Source organism: Salvelinus sp. IW2-2015, linkage group LG16 (assembly GCF_002910315.2).
Source record: "Salvelinus sp. IW2-2015 linkage group LG16, ASM291031v2, whole genome shotgun sequence".
Taxonomy (NCBI): Eukaryota; Metazoa; Chordata; class Actinopteri; order Salmoniformes; family Salmonidae; genus Salvelinus; species Salvelinus sp. IW2-2015.
The window spans coordinates 19,023,567-19,044,735 of NC_036856.1; the positions used below are offsets into that span (position 1 = coordinate 19,023,567).

General features: G+C 43.9%; 1 protein-coding gene across 1 annotated transcript in view; it reads right to left on the reverse strand.

The window, feature by feature from the left end:
- The window catches only part of LOC111975954 (leucine-rich repeat-containing protein 7-like), a 52,362-nt gene extending 35,315 nt beyond the window's left edge, over positions 1 to 17,047 (reverse strand). The window contains 8 exon segments of the mRNA XM_070447413.1: positions 3,606 to 3,689; positions 5,544 to 5,600; positions 8,940 to 9,029; positions 10,992 to 11,070; positions 11,241 to 11,358; positions 13,286 to 13,435; positions 13,437 to 13,519; positions 16,897 to 17,047. Coding sequence (XP_070303514.1) covers positions 3,606 to 3,689; positions 5,544 to 5,600; positions 8,940 to 9,029; positions 10,992 to 11,070; positions 11,241 to 11,358; positions 13,286 to 13,435; positions 13,437 to 13,519; positions 16,897 to 17,047 — 812 coding nt within the window.
- Positions 17,048 to 21,169: the final 4,122 nt, after the last annotated feature.

Below are 21,169 nucleotides of genomic sequence, written 5' to 3' on the forward strand. Positions count from 1 at the left end.
CAGAGGGGGGTAATGAATGAATGGAGCTCTGTGAGTGATTGTATTCGATACAGGCCTGTGTGGAGAGGCCTGGCCAGACTGTGTGTCTCTCTGGAGTAAAGGTTATACCCGACTATGTGTAAATGACTCCATTAGGCCAACCTGAGAGACTAAGTGACAGACCTCACAGTCCTTCATGCTGCCCTAATCAATATCCAAATCTCATCTCATCTAGGTGTTTCATGCATTTCTTTCCCAGCATGGTGGGCAGTCAATAAGGACTCCAAATTGTATTGTGGACTATTTTCTATTTAGACTATTTCTGATTATTATTTCTGACAGCTTTTTTTCTCCTAGTTGTGAGGGTAGCTACAGTACTTGTGTGTTTTCTAAAAGTAGTGATGGTTTATTAAGTTTGCCAAGGGCATTCTCCTAACAAAAAGGTATGTGCTAGCTTCAGTGACAGAATTTGTGACAGAAGTTAATAGAATCTCAGCATGGAAGCAGCCAAAACCCACAACAAACAAAAACAGGAGGTACACAACCACTTTCTCAAAAAATAATAGAAATTCCTACAGTATCATTGGACTTTACAACATAGCAATCTAAATCAGACTGATGAATGCATATTCTATTAACTACTCAAAAAAGTATAATTTAGAGTAAACTTCAAACCCAAAAAACTAATGAAGTTTCCGTCCCACTAAGGGTAATAAAGAAGGTCAACTGGCATTGGGTAATGGATGTGGTGCTAAAAATGTCCCATGTAGTTGCTGTGTCCCCTACCTGCCCTCTACCCTCCAAAACATCACACACACAATCTCCAAATCCCTCATTGAACTCTTGGAGTGTTGTGTGTAGTATGACTCATTAATCCAAAACTCACAATCTACAGTAGAGCTGGAGTCAGTACAGTAGCACCACACTATTTTACTTGTAAGTTCAGCTTTAATGAGAAACAAAGAGAAGGGTTGGCATGGTGGACTGTGTTGGCACCTCTACCCATGCCTCCTGTTCTCCTCCGGATAGAGATGAAACACTTGGTTAGTGCTCGGCGCCATGGAGCTTCCTGTGCAGAGGCATGTCCTCTTGTCTGTCTTTGAAGCTCTGCGATGTCATTTCCTCTCTGCTGATGACATCCATGGCTCTGCTCTACCCCGGCCCTCCAAGCACCGGCATCTGCGTCCCCCCTCCTCCCTCTTCCCCTTCTCCAGGCAGGGACTTTAATTAGGAAACTTTCCTCACTCTCTGCCTCTGTGACATACAGGACTCAGCATCTGCTCGTGGCTCAGCTGGGCCCACATGTGCTGAGGTCATTGTTTGGTTTCGTCACATGACAATGCCTCTGAAGTTGCATTTTTCTGTAGTTCTGTCAGTGGCAGACATTTTCACATCTGCATCTTCTGCATGTGTTTAGCCTAGAGCAAGAAGGACAACGTTTTCAGTCTCATTCATATCAATGAGCTCTTGTGCTGAATGCACATAAGGTGCATAAGATAAGGTCTTCTGAATCCTGGTCTTATACATGTAAATGTTTGCAGTTTAGTAAACCCGAGTAGAAGACTGATTGCCACTAAATAAGGCATGAGCTGAAATCAGATGGAGAGAGCTTTCATAGAGCTTCTGGTTCAGCCAACCTGTTAGAAGCTCTGTTGACTCTGAATTACATTCCAGAGCTTAGTTAAATTAAGGGGAAAGGTGTCTGCCTTCACAAAGGAATACCAGTAAACCAGGACGGAATTCTGGAAACAAATCCATGAATTCTCCGTGTTGAAAAACACTGATAGAATAATCGAACATTTGCCACAGAAACCATCAGCTGAAGAAATGCAATAGGCATGTTGGCACAAAGTATGGGGCAGATGAGGAAGCACCAACAGCTTAAGGAATGCGAGAAAATGCATTCTATTTTCCCTGGGCTTCAAAATCAGCAGGCAATAAAGCTAGACTACAGGATTCTATTTGAGGGGAATTGAGATGCAATTGGCAATGTTGCTCACACTATCAGCAAAAAGCAACAGGAGTCCTTGAATGGGGAAGGGATAGGATGAGAGAGGCCATAAGTGGAGGGAGGAAGGCTTGTATTTAAGTAGGACACAGATTGTGAGTTCAGACTATAGCACCAGGAAGAGTTGATGGGCGCTCTCTCTCGCTGCAGTAACTTGGGGGCTTCAGCAAAGCATGCTTATCACAATGCCAAACCATCTGCTCCCTTGGAACGGGCTGTGCAAATTATGCCTTTTCCTCAGTTCCCAAGGACAAAGGACAAAGTCCTGGAAATACTAAAGGTACATCAGACGTGACAGAAAGTATAGACGAGGGGTTCCCAAACTTTTTTGGCCCGCGACCCCATTTTGAGATCAAACATTTTTCGTGACTCCACCATGTAAACAAAGTGACGTAATCAACGCCCAATGTTTACTTTTTAAACTGGGGTTATGACAGTCTATTACAAATCAGTCTGACAGTACTTTTGACAGCATTTCAATCTGAAGGAAGTATGGTTTGAAGTGACTGAAATGCATCAGAAAGGTCATGGGAAGTTCAGAAGACCATCAGGTAATCATTTTGTATGATCTTGATATTATTCTCCCCCCAGTCTGATTTAGTGCCTGGTCTTGTCCACTCTGTTCTAATAACTCCTGCGTGGCTTGTGGGCATTGCAGGGAAACAGAAGACACATACGTGTTCCTTAGAGTCTTATCTTTCAGTGATGGGGTCATAATATTTTGTAGTTTAAACTGTTCAAAAAAATAGAGCCATTTGTAGGAAGAAAACAGAAACAGCTCTGTTTAATACATCTAGCGGCTACCGGCTATGAAGCAAGTTCAATCTATTTTATTTCATTTCAGAGTTTCTCTCACAACCCCATTTTCAAATAAGGCGACCCCACATGGGGTTGCGACCCCTCGTTTGGGAAACGCTGGTACAGACCTTACAACCAACTCCAAACAGAAAAATGCTCTTATGTTTAAAATTCGATGGTTGGAAAATACAGGAGTCATTCTGAGATGGGTTTGTGTGCCTGTTAATCTTGACCTTGAGTGACGAGGAGGCAGATGCTGCTGTGTGCATAGTGAGTGTGTTCCAACGCCACAGTGAGTCACAGAGGGGTCCGTGGAGGCAGCCCAGCCCTCAGTCTAACAGCACATTTAGACATGCACAATTAAGGCATCAGTGGGACCTGTGGCAAAGAGCATGTTATGCATGGCATCACCCAGCAGCTCTCCCAGGGGCTCCGCAGTCCCAGCACAGTGTGTGATCATGTTAACCAAGGATGTCTTAGAGAAGTTACGCACTTGAAAAGCCTCCCTCCTTGAGCATTCTGCATCCACACACTTCATATTGCCCCATTTTAGATATCGCATGGATTGTCGGTCAATAATCATGCAGCATTTTAAACTAACCTCACAGTATCTCTAATGTACCAGCCATTTCCCATGGCACACTTGCACGCATTCACGCACACATGTACACACACAAACAGCGGGCGGAGGGAGCAGTGCTGGAGACGTAATGAGGGTGCAGAGCAGAGCGAGGGGGGCCCGGCTCTGGCTCGTCTTCCAGGTCTGCTGGGTCATGGCTGCCTGTGTGGTGACAGCTGCTGTCCACGTGACTGCCGTCTTCAAAGGGCCTCTTTTCTTACCAGTTCAGTGAATTCATTGCTTCCCAAGTCTAATCGCTCCAGCTGTGACAGTCTGTGTATTGACCTGCAGCAAACAAGAGGGAAGAGCCTCAGATTCTGGCATAGAAACAAAGTCACCATTTAGAAAGGCCAATCACCAGCCAAACTCCTTCCCAAACAGGCCTCCTGCAACTCTGCCATCGCAGAGGGGACGCCGTGCTAACCAGATATCCCCACACATTCACACAATATTCACTACAAATATAAATAGCTAAAATCAAAACAATGCAGTTAGTTAATGATTAATATAACATGAAATGGCTTTCTCCATTGCACCATGTAACACCTCAAATTAAACTCTTTCATCCATGCAGTGTACACAATGTCAGCCGGGAAGAGAGCAATGTCAGAATGATTTCATCTAAGATGTATTGCACATCATTACTGGTTGTATTGGCTTGCGATTACAGAGGACCTTTGTCTTGAGTGGTGCGCGTCCATTAGTAAAATCACTAAAGCGGATAGTCTGTCATGTATGTTTTATGTCATGATATACAGCAGCTGGGCCATATAGTTCATTTCAATGATGATGTGAGAACAAACAGATCAGATCCCTCATGGCAGAATATCTCCCCAACCTTGATTACATATCAAAATCCTATTTGTAATCTATACCCTTCCTCTAAGACACTTCCCCTCCAATGACTCCATGATAACGTGATACACTCATTAACTGAATGAGGACATTACACTCATCTTCAAGGGGAAACATGTTTGAGTTGGTTTACGCAGATGAATAAACATCCCTTGCTGTGCCACATTAGAGGTGACAGAGGATGAGTGTACTTCATTTGACTCAATCTCTAGTGTGAGGGATGGGGGTAGGGTTATTGTTATGGTGGGATAAAAGTTGTTTTCAAATCAGGACACCTGAGTGAGCCAGCATGCACCAACCAATGTGAGTAGTGTGTGTCTGTCTCTTGGGCACACTCCACTAGCTACACACACACCGGTACACACACACTCCAACATGGGGCCTTCTTCACATTTCATTTAGACATCAAATAACAAGACCACAGCACAGCGCCCCTCCTCTGACACATGCTACCCATCGCACAGAGAGACTGATGGCATTTGCTTTAGAAGCTGCTATTTACCATGCTCTGACTCTGACCTGCCCATTAAGATTCCACCTCAGAATGTTACTCAGGCTATTTGCCCCCCAGCGTGTGGTGCAGGGGGAATGGTAAAACCAAAGCCTGCTGTGTGGACGAGTACCTTGGGCAGGGTTGGATTATTCATAGGGACTGAATAGGCATGCTGGCTGCTAAAGCTGTCAGTGCTTCCATTAACAGACACTTTTCATGGCTACTTCAGTGGCTACTTCAGTAGCTCGTCCATTGGAGAGAGGGGACAGACGTGAGGTGGGTAGGCTGTGTGTAGGCTGGATGGAGTGGGACGAAGGCTATCATTTATTTTAAGTGCTTGGTGAAAACATGGAGACGTTGCAATAAAATACTGTCTTAACATGTGGATAGATAACACTCAAACAGTTAAACATTGTAGTTCTCTCTATTTGTATGAATCAGTGATATTGGCTGCAAGTGATCCAGGCTGTATCACAACCGGCCGTGATTGGGAGTCCCATAGAGCGGCGCACAATTGGCCCAGCGTCGTCCGGGTTTGGCCGGTGTAGGCCGTCAATGTAAATAAGAATTTGTTCTTAACTGACTTGCCTGGTTAAATAAAGGTTAAATAATCATTTTTTTTTTTAAATGATCTATGTACTTTAGTGAAAAGTATGTTGGCAAAGAGTTTAGTTTCAGCCTGGGATGTCTTTTACTGTACCCTTTCCTTTCCATCCCATGATCAAACACGTCTCTGTAGCTAACTCTAGCTGCCCTGGTGATGTGAGGTCTCTGCGTGGTTAGTCACTCACTTTGGCATCGTTTTCAGGTGGTTCTCTCGCAGTTCCAGGATCCGTAACTTGGAAAGTCTGAAAGGTAGACGATGTCAAAAACACACACAATCACGACAAGACAAACAAAACAAATTATAGGGAGGGTATATTCCTGGAAACGTTTGAAGTTTACCAGAAAATTACCAGAATTTTCATCTTTCAAGGATTTTATGTAATCTATCACAAGAGATTTAGTGGCCATTGGGTACTTCAGATTGTCACAGGTGCCTGTAATAATCTCTGGCACTATGCGTGGCTTTATCACATGTAAAATACATGAAATAATTGAATAAGAGTAAAAAAATTGAATGACAAAGCTACAAAACATTATCCTAAACAAAAATGATAAACTCAGGGTTCCAGCATGAACTTACCTTTATACAGTGCATTTGGTGCATTCGGAAAGTATACAGACCCCTTGATTCACAGCCTTATTCTAAAATGTATGAAATAGTTTTTTCCCCCTCATCAATCTACCTACACACAATACCCCATAATGACAAAGCAAAAACATGTTTTACGTTTTTTTGGCAAATTTATAAAAAATTTACTGAAATATCACATTTACATAAGTATTCAGAACCTTTACTCCGTACTTTGTTGATGCACCTTTGGCAGCGATGACAGCCTTGAGTCTTCCTGGGTATGACGCTACAAGCTTGGCACACATATATTCTTCTCTGCAAATCCTCTCAAGCTCTGTCAGGTTGGATGGGGAGCGTCGCTGCACAGCTATTTTCAGGTCTCTCCAGAGATCAGGTTCAAGTCCAGTCTCTGGCTGGGCCACTCAAGGACAGTGAGACTTTTTCCGAAGTACCCACAGCATGATGCTGCCACCACCATGCTTCACTGTAGGGATGGTGCCAGGTTTTCTCCAGATGTGACGCTTGGCATTCAGGCCAATCTTGGTTTCATCAGACCAGAGAATCTTGTTTCTCATGGTCTGAGTCCTTTACGTGCCTTTTGGCAAACTCCAAGCGGGCTGTCATGTGCTTTTTACTGAGGAGTGGCTTCCGTCTGGCCACTCTACCATAAAGGCCTGATTGGTGGAGAGCTGCAGAGATGGTTGTCCTTCTGAAAGTTTCTCCCAACTCCACAGAGGAACTCTGGAGCTCTGTCAGAGTGACCATCAGGTTCTTGGTCATCTCCCTAACCAAGGCCCTTCTCCCCCGATTGCTCAGTTTTGCCGGGTGGCCAGCTCTAGGAAGAGTCTTGGTGGATCCAAACTTCTTCCATTGAAGAATGATGGAGGCCACTGAGTTCTTGGGGACCTTCAATGCTGCAGACATTTTTTGGTACCCTTTCCCAGATCTGTGCCTCGACACAATCTACGGACAATTCCTTTGACCTCATGGCTTGGTTTTTGCTCTGACAAACTGTCAACTGTGGGACCATATATAGACAGGTGTGTGCCTTTCTAAATCATGTCCAATCAATTGAATTTACCACAGGTAGACTCCATCAAGTTGTAAAAAGATCTCTAGGATGATACATGGAAACAGGATGCACCTCTGCTCAATTTTGGGTCTCATAGCAAAGAGTCTGAATACTTAAGTAAATAAGGTATTTCTGTTTTTTATTTTTTTATACATTTGCAAACATTTCTAAAAAACTGTTTGCTTTGTCATTATTGGGTATTGAGTGCAGATTGATGAGGGGAAAAAAACATTTTAATACATTTTAGAATAAGGCTGTAACATAACAAAACGTGGAAAAAGTAATGGGGTCTGAACACTTTCCAAATGCACTGTACAAACTTTTATTTATTTTACTATGTCAATATGTATTTGTTGTCAATGTTTTGGCATCAAACTGGTGGTAGCTTTGAAAAATTTCAATAGTTGGAAGAGTTGCAGAGTTAATTGGAAATAATGCCATTGTTGACTAGATGCTTTTTTCATTAAGTATTATATTTTCTCTTGAACCTTATGGTCTATCTATTAGAAACTCATGGACAATATGGACATAATAAATGCATACTATATATGAATATATATTTTTTTACAGTTATCCAAGTAGAAATGACCAAATTTACGATAGATTGCCTTAGATTTTCTGTTAATTACCAAAATTACTGAAGATTACAGTAACTTTGGTAAATTAACCCTAGTATTAATAGATGTTAATGATATGCATAGGACTGTAAAGTATTGGATCAGAAAACATGACACCCCAACCTTAAATTCCGTTACACTGAGCCCAAGAGCAATACCACTGCTGTTTTGATGAACTGTTACTTTTTCTCAATTCATCACTTTGTGGGCTATACTCGGCCTTGTGTCAGGATGGTAAGTTGGTGGTTGAAGTTATCCCTCTAGTGGTGTGGTGGCTGTGCTTTGGCAAAGTGGGTGGGGTTATATCCTTCCTGTTTGGCCCTGTCCGCGGGTATCATCGGATGGGGCCACAGTGTCTCCTGACCCCTCCTGTCTCAGCCTCCAGTATTCATGCTGCAGTAGTTTATGTGTCGGGGGGCTAGGGTCAGTTTGTTATATCTGGAGTACTTCTCCTGTCTTATCCGGTGTCCTGTGTGAATTTAAGTATGCTCTCTCTAATTCTCTCTTTCTCTCTTTCTTTCCGTAGGACCATGCCCCAGGACTACCTGGCATGATGACTCCTTGCTGTCCCCAGTCCACCTGGCTGTGCTGCTGCTCCAGTTTCAACTGTTCTGGTCCTGCGGCTATGGAACCCTGACCTGTTACCGGACGTGCTACCTGTCCAGACCTGCTGTTTTCAACTCTCTAGAGATAGCAGGAGCGGTAGAGCTACTCTTAATGATCGGCTATGAAAAGCCAACTGACATTTACTCCTGAGGTGCTGACTTGATGCACCTCGACAACTACTGTGATTATTATTATTTGACCATGCTGGTAATTTATGAACATTTGAACATCTTGGCCATGTTCTGTTATAATCTCCACCTGGCACAGCCAGAACAGGAACTGGCCACCCCTCATAGCCTGGTTCCTCTCTAGGTTTCTTCCTAGGTTTTGGCCTTTCTAGGGAGTTTTTCCTAGCCACCGTGCTTCTACACCTGCATTGYTTGCTGTTTGGGGTTTTAGGCTGGGTTTCTGTACAGCACTTTGAGATATCAGCTGATGTAAGAAGGGCTATATAAATACATTTGATTTGATTTGATCACCAAACCAGATAGGAGATGCTGCTAAACCCATTGCTTTATTAATGCAAGCCCCAGGCAGGTGCTTTTTACCAGGTGTTGTGTGCAGAGAATAAAGAACAGTCTGTTTACAATGTAAACCCACCCAGGCATACTTGTAACGGAGCGCAGAATAAAAGCTCCAATCCAAACTCTATACATACACAGAGGGCCCAAGGACCCACAGACACAGAGCAGGGTACTCCATAAGCTGAGCTCACCTGCCAAAGTTGGCGGGGAGGTACTCCAGAAAGGCATCATTTAAGAAGAGCTGTGTCAGGTTGAGGAGCTGGGTGAAGCCGTCTGGGAGCCTGCAGTGGAGAGATTGAAAATGAGAGAGAGGGAAGGGAAGAGAGAGAATGGTAGAAAGAAAGAGAGCAGGTTCCTGTTAGTTGGTGCCAGGGTACAGGATTTACAGAGGCTAAGGACCTCAGACACATTTAAAGTCAGGCTAAATGTTAGCCCGCCCCATTCCCATGACAACTCCCCTTAACCAGCTCCACTCAGCGCTGTCAGAAAAGCTAGCACACTGCAGCACTACAGAATGACTCATACTCATACCTTGGTGCCCCAAGGTTCAATATCCGGCCCACTACTGTTTACAACATATATAAATAACATTGGTAATGCTGTAAAATATATATAATTGTATGCAGATGAGACAGTGTTGTATTCCATTGCTCCAGCGGTTAGCCAAGCCTTTTCACATTTTAAGTCCGATTTTCAAGCACTGCAGAGGTCATTTTTTGATCTAAAGTTAGTGCTAAATGCAAACAAAATACATGCTTTTTCTAGGTCCCAAAAACCCAGATTTAAATGAATTTGTAATGCCTAGTTTGAACGGTACACAAATTGAGCGAGTTCCTTCGTACAAATATCATGGTATCTGGCTTGGTGACAAACTGTCGTTTAAAAAATGTCACTGAGCTGGTGAAGAAGTTGAAGTTTCAGGTGTTTTTTTTTTTTACAGAAACAAGCATGTCTGACTTTTGTTAATAGGAGGGAAATTGTCCAGGCCACTTGTATGTTTATTTTAGATTACGGGGATATTATCTATACGCATGCAGCAGCAGCTAAACTTAAACCACTAGATACTGTTTCATTGTGCCCTTAGGTTTATTACTGGTGATAGTTGTACAACTCACCATTGTGTCTTGTATCAAAAAATGGGTTGGGCCTCTTTGTATGTAAGGAGAGAGCAGCATTTTCTTGTGTTTATCTACAAAGCACTCATGTAGAAACATCCTATGTATCTATCATCATTAATTAAATGTAGACTTATAAAATGGCCAAACCCAGGCTCAGGCTTGGATAACAGCGGAGGTCCCTTCAGTCTCTACAGAGCTGGGTAAAGATGATTTTAGTTTTCTTGCACCATTTACGTGAGATCTCTGAAATGAGATGTTCTGGTCCCCATTGGTCAGTTCTGAGTACTAATCAGAGACCTTTACGTTGATAAATGTGTCTGTTTTTTCTTAATATGTTTGGAAACGTAGTATATTGTGTGTTTGATGTATTTATGCAGGGCTCATCTGTAAAAGAGACCCTAGTCTCAATATAATAAAAAGCCAATCAGTAATACATCCTTACTCTAGTCTACGAGGGCCCATGTGTTTATCAACCTATGATTTCCCACCAACAAATGCAAAATGTATGGCGTAAAAAATGTTCAGTGGCAGTGCAACTCCTTCTGGCTTTGCAATGTATTTAATAGCAGGAGTCACATCATGTCAAGAACTAGCAGAGAGACCTGCATTACCCTCTGTAAGGACAGAAAACGACTCAAATCAAATTCATTGGTCACATACACATGGTTAGCAGATGTTAATGCGAGTGCAGCGAAATATGCCATATTTAACAAATGGCATATTTACACAATGCAGTATCAATTAAGATAATTAACAGGGCAGGACAGAAATGTCTTAGTTTAACATTAATGGAATTGTTTCTATTCTTCTATTCAAATAATTTCAATTCAGAAAAAAGCCTCAGATAGACAAATAGAACAGTCTCCCATGTAGTTATTTACCTCTTTCTGTCTATCTGTTAGAGTTGCCCTTGGGCGATTTTGGAAAATATTAAAAAGATTGACCCATAATTTCTACAGCCATTTTTACTGAAATATTCATGGATGTTTCTTACTGAGGTAATCTGTGGTTGTTGCTTGGTACATAGCGACAGACACAGCTGTTGGTGATGATAGTACAGCATTACCATTGTCCCTATAGACTACAGCCATTCCACCACAATGATACACTTCTCTTTTCACTTACTTGGCAATGGGATTTACACTTGCCTCCACAACAGATAAGCWTWTACAGCATTTAATGTTGTCTGGGAACTCTTGAATACCTAAAGATGGAATGGAATAGAAACATGTTTGTCATTCATAACCAATTACCATGCCTCATTCTTTTGTACATCATGTAAACATTTAGAGTCACAGTATCAGTAGAGAGTAGAGATTTCGAATAGATCAGAGTAGAAACTAGCAGAGATTTCGATAGATCTCACTCGCTTACCGTTTTTACTGATGTCTAACTCCCTCAGGTTTACAAGGCTGGCTATGGTGGTTGGCAGGTTTGACAGGTCATTGTCAGGCATGCTCAGCTTCCGGAGAGCCTGACAGTTAAATAGTTGCTTTAGAAAGAGAGGCAGAATAGAAGAAACACAAGTTATACTCTTAGCCTGCTGAGTTGAAAGAGTGTAGACTTGGTGAGACTTCATGCATTGAGTTTCAATGAGGCTGGTCTCTAGTGATGCGATGCTGTTAAATGAGTAACGTCTCTTTCAACATTCTAACGGGTTTCCCATTGATCACTGTAAGAGCAGCCACTCTCAGCTGAGTAACCTTGTGGGACAACATTAGTCCTCCACAGCTCTATATAGAGGGGGGAGCCACATCAGAGAGAGAGAGAGAGAGTGCTATACAGAGTTATAGTGCGCATGTGCATCACAGCATGCCACTTGATGTTTGAGATAACAGGTTACAAATTACCATCACAGTGTATCATGAATAATGAATAGATCAACTTTTACATTCAAAGCCAGCCAATACAGTATCAGCAAGCGCCTTCTCCTATATTTGACTGCAGTCCATTCCTTTCTCCATGAAAAGGAGAGAATAGAAAGGGAGACGTTCTGAGTCTCTGCATCCCAAATGGCACCTTATTCCCTATATGGCCCATGGTTAAAAGTAGTGCACTACAAAGGGAAGAGGGTGCCATTTGAGATGCAGTCAAGGAGACATTACAGTCCAGTGGGGACATTACTATAACATGCCCATTATGAGAGGCCATTACTCTTTAAGAGCAGTAAGAACCAGAGGGGGAGTAGCTACAACAATGAAGACTGGAGAGGAGAGCCAGCATTGTCCAGTCTTGCCCAGGGCATCACTCTGATACATGAGCCACACTTACATAAAGGACCACACMCTCTGGCTCTATCAATGCCTGGTCTTATGCAACCCTGTGAGGAGCCACACTGGCCCTGAACTCTCTTCACAAAGACCCTAACCTAACGCAGCAGGCGTAAAAAAAACACCTGAGCGGGATCCCCATATTCGGTTGTCATGAGAAAAAGAAGTTGAAGATACCGAAGTCTGCCGACTTAAAGCATCTAATTGGGAGTTTGTTGATGAACACACTGTGAAATTTCATGAAATGTAGTAATTCCACTGAACCACTCTGAAGGATAGCACAGTTAATTGCACTGTAAACATTCAGCCAATACATTGTTGGATTTCAATCAATGTTGTATTAAACGACTACGATGTATTCAGCCAGGGGTTTCAATTTAAAACAAAGACACTATTGTCAAGATTGTAATAGATCTCCGTTGAAAGTCTTACCGAAAGCTACATTCACAGATTGTATTGTTTTCAATTCAATGTGAAGGTCAGACAAGAGTCAGCAAGTCCATTTGTGTTTCACTCTCTGCTTCATAAGCAGCTCATTTACAGACAGGAAGGACATTGCGGCACTGTTTGGTCTGTGGGGGTCTGGTTGGCCTGGCAACTTATTTAGCCAATCAACCTCCCAGAGGTGTCCAACACTGAGCGCCAGATGAAGAGAGAGTGCATCGAGCTGAGATAATGTTTCCATCGATCATTGCGCCATGCTTTAGTAATGTGGGGGAAATTCAAGGGAATGACTGTTGTCTGAACTATTTGGCTTTATAGAGCCTCTTTTCTACAGTTCACCCTTTTCATTTCCCGGGCCCAGCCATGTCCCCAGCCTCGTCCCCAGCCTCAGTCCCAGCCCCAGGCTCAGCCCTGTCCCCAGCCTCACCCCCAGCCTTGTCCCCAGCCTTGTCCCCAGCCCTGTCCCCACCTCAGCCCCAGCCTTGTCCCCAGCCTTGTCCCCAGCCTCGTCCCCAGCCTCAGTGCCTGCCCCAGGCTCCAGCCTCTGTCCCCAGCCTTGTCCCCCAGCCCCGTCCCAGCCTCGTCCCCAGCCTCAGTCCCAGCCCCAGGCTCAGCCTTGTCCCCAGCCTTGTCCCCAGCCTCGTCCCAGCCTCAGTCCCAGCCCCAGGCTCAGCCCTGTCCCCAGCCTCAGCCCCAGCAACCCACCTTGGGCAGCTCCTCGATCTGGTTGGCATCCAGGTAGAGCTCCTCCAGCGTGCGCTCGAAGCTGAATATCTCTCTTGGGCACCTGCTGCAGGCTGCAGTGGAGTAGTCCAGCACTGAGATGACTCCTCCTCCACCCGGAAGCACCCGGCACAGGCACCAGGCGCCCAATGATCTTCCTCTTAGTCTCACTCTCCAGACACTGCACTGTTCGAGGGAGGGAGGAGAGATGGAAGAGGAAAGAGAGAAGATGAAAGAAAGGGAGAGAAACGTGTCAATGTAATGCATTTCAATCCCATATTAATGTGTGCTGACACCAGGCTAGCGTCTGAGTTATCGACAACATAAACTAGCCGAGCGTCCTCTGACCCACTCTGCTTTAAATAATCTCCCCACTGCTTGGCCCTCGCTTCGCCATCCCCGTGATTAGGTCAGGACAGCATTGCAGAAGATTAAATGTAATTAGCCGCAGCCATGCTGAACCACGCTCGTCGACCAGGCTCTTGATTGTCTCCGACAAAAGTTAAGTGCAGTTAGCCAACCTGAGTCAAAGCCACTATTCACACTGCTTACAAAGCACACAGCAATACCATCATACCAGTGCCACATCCTAATTATACTGCCGGAAAAATACACTGCTCAAAAAAAGAAAGGGAACACTTAAACAACACAATGTAACTCCAAGTCAATCACACTTCTGTGAAATCAAACTGTCCACTTAGGAAGCAACACTGATTGACAATAAATTTCACATGCTGTTGTGCAAATGGAATAGACAAAGGTGGAAATTATAGACAATTAGCAAGACACCCCAATAAAGGATTGTTCTGCAGATGGTGACCACAGACCACTTCTCTCCTATGCTGTCCTGGCTGATGTTTTGGTCACTTTTGAATGCTGGCGGTGCTTTCACTCTAGTGGTAGCATGAGACGGAGTCTACAACCCACACAAGTGGCTCAGGTAGTGCAGCTCATCCAGGATGGCACATCAATGCGAGCTGTGGCAAGAAGGTTTGCTGTGTCTGTCAGCGTAGTGTCCAGAGCATGGAGGCGCTACCAGGAGACAGGCCATGACATCAGGAGATGTGGAGGAGGCCGTAGGAGGGCAAACAACCCAGCAGCAGGACCGCTACCTCCGCCTTTGTGCAAGGAGGAGCAGGTGGAGCACTGCCAGAGCCCTGCAAATGACCTCCAGCAGGCCACAAATGTGCATGTGTCTGCTACAACGGTCAGAAACAGACTCCCATGAGGGTGGTGTGAGCCCGACGTCCACAGGTGGGGGTTGTGCTTACAGCCCACACACACGTGCAGGACGTTTGGCATTTGCCAGAGAAACACCAAGATTGGGCAAATTTCGCCACTGACGCCCTGTGCTCTTCACAGATGAAAGCAGGTTCACACTGAGCACATGAGCACATGTGACAGACGTGACAGATCTGGAGACGCCGGGTGAAGAACGTTCTGCTGCCTGCACATCCTCCAGCATGACCGGTTTGGCGGTGGTCAGTCATGTGTGGTGGCATTTCTTGGGGCCGCACAGCCCTCCATGTGCTCGCCAAGGGTAGCCTGACTGACTATTAGGTACCGAGATGAGATCCTCAGACCCCTTGTGACACCATATCCTGGTCGGTTGGCCCTGGGTTCCTCCTAATGCAGACAATGCTAGACCTCATGGGCTGGAGTGTGTCAGCAGTTTCCTGCAAGAGAAGGCATTGATGCTATGGACTGGCCCGCCCGTTCCCCAGACCTGAATCCAATTGAGCACATCTGGGACATCATGTCTCGCCACTCCACCAACGCCACGTTATTGCACCACACAGACTGTCCAGGAGTTGGCGGATGCTTTAGTCCAGGTCTGAGAGGATCCCTCAGAGAGACCATCCGCCACCTCATCAGGAGCATGCCCAGGCTTGTAGGGAGGTCATACAGCACGTGGAGGCCACACACACTCACTGAGCCTCAATTTTGACTTGTGAAGGACATTACATCAAAGTTGGATCAGCCTGTAGTGTGGTTTTCCACTTTAATTTTGAGTGTGACTCCAAATCCAGACCTCCATGGGTTGATAAATTTGATTTCCATTGATAATTTTTGTGTGATTTTGTTGTCAGCACATTCAACTATGTAAAGAAAAAAGTATTTAATAAGAATATTTCATTCATTCAGCTCTAGGATGTGTTATTTTAGTGTTCCCTTTATTTTTTTGAGCAGTGTATAAACTCAACATGTAAAGTGTTAGTCCCATGTTTCATGAGCTGAAATAAAATTTGGTGCACAAATTTGTTTACATCCCTGTTAATGATAATTTCTCCTTTGCCAAGATAATCCATCCACCTGACAGGTGTGGCATATCAATAAGCTGATTAAACAGCAGGATCATTACACAGGTGCACCTTGTGCTGGGGACAATAAAAGGCTACTCTAAAATGTGCAGTTTGTCACACAACACAATGCCACAGATGTCTCAGGTTTTGAGGGAGTATGCAATTGGCATGCTGACAGCAGCAATGTCCACTAGAGCTGTTGGCAGATAATTTAATGTTAATTTCTCTACCATAAGCTGCCTCCAACGTTGTTTTAGAGATTTTGGCAGTAATCCCACTCGCTCAGGACCTCCACATCCGGCTTCTTCAACTGCGGGATTGTCTGAGACCAGCCACCCAGACAGCTGATGAAACTGAGGAGTGGCTCCCCAGCGCCCCTTCCAGTCATGTGAAATCCATAGATTAGGGCCTAAGGAATTTATTTCAATTGACTGATTTCCTTATATGAACTGTAACTCAGTAAAATCGTTGAAATTGCTGCATGTTGCGTTTATATTTTTGTTCAGTATAGTTTACATCAACTACCAAGGAGAAGTATAGTCATTTCACACAAATAAAAATGTAATATTCTGCTCTGGACAACAACTCCTAAGCACTATTTCTTAAGGCTAAAGGAGATTTACTGGGTAAAGTAAATGGTAGATATTAGGGCTCATAAAATGTACTATTAGCATACATTTTCCATCTGTCTTTTTTCACTATCACAAAACTGTGCAAATGATGCCACTTATCAATACGTACAAAGTACGTTAACAAGGTAGTAGAAGCTGAAATATCTCTGTAAGTGTAAGTCCTCTAGTCCAAAGTGGTTACGTGTGCCTATCCACAGTCATTAAAATATTGAATAATAGAAAGGAGACAAACATTGGACTAACAATAATTAGACACTGATCTGGACGTGATTAATTTGTTAGTGCTCAGTCAGCAATAGAATAGTCTCTCACAATGCCTCTCTGCACATCCCCACTGGTTAACTAACAGTGGAACATGTTTATGTGAAGACAAGGAACATGTTTGTGTGAAGACAATTTGCACTAAATAATTAGCAGCTCTGCACTCAAAATTATAGAAGACAATTAGTTTGAAAGTGTCCTTTCATCCTTTCACGATGTGGTAAGATCTGAGTTGTATCTGAGTTGTATCTGAGTTTATAGAGTCTACGAGACCATATTCCTTTCTATTGGAGATTGTATAAACGTTTTTTTCCAATGGGCTCAGGAGTGGCGAAGGTCAAGCCATGCTTTCTCCGAAACATGACCCGCCAAGCCTCGCTTCTTAACACCCGCTCACTTAACCCGGAAGCCAGCTGCACCCATGTGTCTGAGGAAACACCGTTCAACTGACGACCGAAGTCAGCTAACTGGGGTCGAACCCCAGGCTGTAGCGACGCCGCAACACTGCGATGCAGTGCCTTAGACCGCTGCACCACTCGGGAGGCCATAACGAGATCTTTTGAACAAAAGTCAATCATTCCCCCAATTAAATAACATTTCTAATAATAAAGCAGTGGTATAAATGTGATTAGAAATGGATTGGTTCAAGCCCTGAATGCTGACTGGCTGACAGCCGTGGTGTATTAGACCATATACCACGGGTATGACAAAACATTTATTTTTACTGATCAAATTACATTGGTAACCAGTTTATGATAGCAATAAGGCACCTCGGGGGTTGTAATATATTGTATCGTGCCTAAGAACGGCCATATACCACACCACCTCGTGCCTTATTACTTAAATGTACCCTTGTGATAATTAAAACGTTCTTCTATTATACTGAAGCCATCGTTCAGCCTCTGCTGGGAAATCAATGCCAAATTAACAAGATACTTGTTTATCCTTTTAGTTTTTCCTGTTTTAGTCCTTGTAAATGCCACATTAAACACCACTAAAAATACCAAGACGTGTAGCTGTGATTATCCCCTAACCTTGGGCTGCTCTATGCCACTACAACTAGCGTGTGAATTGCACTGTCCCTGTACAAATCCATCGTTCACTGTAACGTCACTGTAAGTTTTTTGTCTCTTGTCTCTCAGTCACATCAGTTCTGGCAGTCAAACAAGGTTATTCATCAGAGGCTAAAACCATATGATGAGATTTGGATTCCTACAGACGCAGCAGTAGCAGCTCTGAGAGGCGTGCCGTTGGTTAGTGTACTGTGCTGTGTAGTGTGTACAGTATGTAGAATTAGATGTAGAGGTGTGGGGCCCAGCTAGCGTGGCTCATGGCGGGGAGGACAGCTGTGCAGGTGGAGAGCAGGGCAGCAGGGTACTGTTCCACAGCCCCCACCAGCCAGTAGTGACTCCACAGCGAACAGGCTGGGTCCCACCACTCATCTTTGTTTTTCATCCAAAAACACACACACAACAACAATTTTTATTTATTTATTTAATTCACCTTTATTTAACCAGGTAGGCAAGTTGAGAACACGTTCTCATTTACAATTGCGACCTGGCCAAGATAAAGCAAAGCAGTTCGACACATACAACAACACAGAGTTACACATGCTGAGTAAAACAAACCTACAGTCAATAATAAGCAGAAAAAACTAAGTCTATTATACAATGTGAGCAATGGAGGTAAGATAAAGGAGGTAAAGGAAAAAAAAAGGCCAGTGGCGAAGTAAATACAATATAGCAAGTAAAACACTGGAACTGGTGATTTGCAGTGAAGAAAATGAGCAAAGGAGAATACAAAATAATAGGGTGCAAAGCGCGCAAAATAAATAAACTAAATAAATACAGTAGGGAAAGAGGAAGTTTTTGGGCTAATTACTAAGATGGGCTATGTAACAGACAGTTGCAGTAATCTATGAGCTGCTCTGACAGCTGGTGCTTAAAGCTAGTGAGGAGATAAGTGTATCAGTTTCAGAGATTTTTGAGTCTCTTCCAGTCATTGGCAGCAGAGAACTGGAAGGAGAGGCGGCAAAAGGAAGAATTGGTTTGGGGTGACGCAGAGAGATATACCTGCTGGAGCGCGTGCTATAGGTAGTGCTGCTATTGGACCAGCGAGCTGAGATAAGGGGGGATTTACCTAGCAGGCTTGGATGACCTGTGCCAGTGGGTTGCGACGAGTATGAAGCGAGGGCAGCGCCAACGAGAGATGTACAGGTCGCAGTGGTGGTAGATATATGGGCTTGTGGACAAAACGATGCACTGTGATAGACTGCATCCAATTTATTGAGTAGGGTATTGGAGGCTATTTTGTAAATAACATCACCGAAGTCGAGGATTGGTAGGATGGTCAGTTTTACAAGGTATGTTTGGCAGCATGAGTGAAGATGCTTTGTGCTGAATAGGAAGCCAATTCTAGATTTAACATTGATTGGAGATGTTGATGTGAGTCTGGAAGGAGAGTTTACAGTTTAACCAGACACCTAGGTATTTGTAGTTGTCCACATATTCTAAGTCAGAGCCGTCCAGAGTAGTATGTTGGACAGCGGGCAGGTGCAGCAGCGATCGCGTGAGAAGAGCATGCATTTAGTTTTACTTGTATTTAAGAGCAATTGGAGGCCACGAAGGAGAGTGTATGGCATTGAAGCTCGCCTGGAGGGTGTTAACACAGTGTCAAAGAAGGGCCAGAAGTATACAGAATGGTGTCGTCTGCGTAGAGCGATCAGAGACTCACCAGCAGCAAGAGCGACATCATTGATGTTCTACAGAGAAGCAGAGTCGGCAAGAATTGAACCTGTGGCACCCCCATAGAGACTGCCAGAGGCCCGACAACAGACCCTCCGATTTGACACACTGAACTCTATCGAGAAGTAGTTGGTGAACCAAGCGAGGCAATCATTTGAGAAACCAAGCTGTCCAATGGCCATAGCACAGGCAGACAACCTTCTTTCCAGAAGCCACATTTCCATGTATTGGTTTTTGTATTTTCTGTAATCCTATTTAAAGGGAACAAACAAACCTGTTTTAATCGGAGCGCCTTGAAAGAGCCTCTCTCCAATACTGTAGAGCAGAGCAGAGCAGGAGATAAATTATATTTCAGCTTGGGAGACATAAAACCGGTATGGAGCCGGCTCTCTGGGGGCAGTTGTATATCACACAAGGTCACAGTGAAATCCCTCTATCACATCCCCACTCTACTTCCAGAGAACACAGCAGCAGCTGCCAGTTCCCTCTCCTCTTCTCCTGTCCTCACACACACAGCAGCATCAGGGGTCAACCCACAGAGAGGTGTCAGCAGCCAATCAAAATGCAGGAAGAGGCTGTCTGAGCAGCAAAAAAACACCTTAGAAATATCCAGCAGCTTCTTGTGGTTTCCTAATCAGACCTTTGAGTAGATCCCTGCTCTTATGACTGGTTGTATAGCATAGAGCCAGAGGGTCTCATAAAAGTATAATTCTGATATATAAGGCCTCTTCACACAGATCAGACCTGCAGGACTCCAGTGCTAGGCTCAGCTGTGTGTGAGAATATTCCCAATGGGGCTAGAGAGAGAGAGAGAGAGAGAGAGAGAGAGAAGAGAGAAAGAGAGAGAGAGAGAGAGAGAGAGAGAGAGAGAGAGAGAGAGAGAAGAGAGAGAGAGAGAGAGAAGAAGACGGAAGAGAAGAGAGAGAGAGAGAGAGAGAGAGGAGAAAGAGAGAGAGAGAGAGAGAGAGAGAGAGAGAGAGAGAGAGAGAGAGAAGAGAAGAAGAGAGAGAAGTGACAGAGATGGTGAAGGTGAAGACAGGCAGCAGAGAGAAAGAAGGAGCAGCATCAGCCAGATAAGATAAGGTCTCCTTTATCTCCACAGTAGTAAAGAAAGCTCTGACAAAGCCACAGCAAGATTTTACACACTTGATCCACAACGCATGAAATGTATCTATTTGTTTTAGGCACCATTCATTGTAAGACTGTGGCTATCTTACATAGCAATCCTAAACAATTCAGAAATGTGATAACGAACTGATGCCAAGACTATGTTCTCTCTACAACCAACAATAAACGAGTGTTCAAATTCCTGATCAAGATTAGCTGCATTACACAATGAACCCTATAACCCACTGAATCTCATTTTTCTGGAAGATGAATTGCCTCTAGAACAGAAAGATTGCATAAAACTGAATGAGTTCATCAGCAATCTGACATTGTGGGAAATCTATGGACTCAATCTATGGTCTCATTTAGGTTGGTCTCATTTACTCTAAGAGCAGGGTGAAGAAGTACCCCAACGCTCAATCAAGTCAAATCGAGTATTGGAGTATACAAAACAAAGTAACATACGCATATGCTATGCCTGTAATGCAAAATGTATCACTTGTTGAATTGTATACAGTTTATTAAGCTTATATTTTGAATATTCTGTTGTATACAGTACAATGACTATTATTCTATTCTCTCCAGTCTACCAAGTGTCAGAGAGAAAAGGAAACAGTAAAAGAAAAGCACTTTGGTGTGTTGTGTTATCATCAGTGAGTTCTGCTCAGGGTGCTATGGAAACTACATGACGCAGGAGCAGATTCTGCAGAGGTGAGGAGCGAGGACACCGGCTCAGCTCCATCTCTATCTCTCTCTGTCAGCCATTCTATGGGAACAGCTCTGCTGATAAGATTTAATTCGCTAGACGAGTCATTCCAA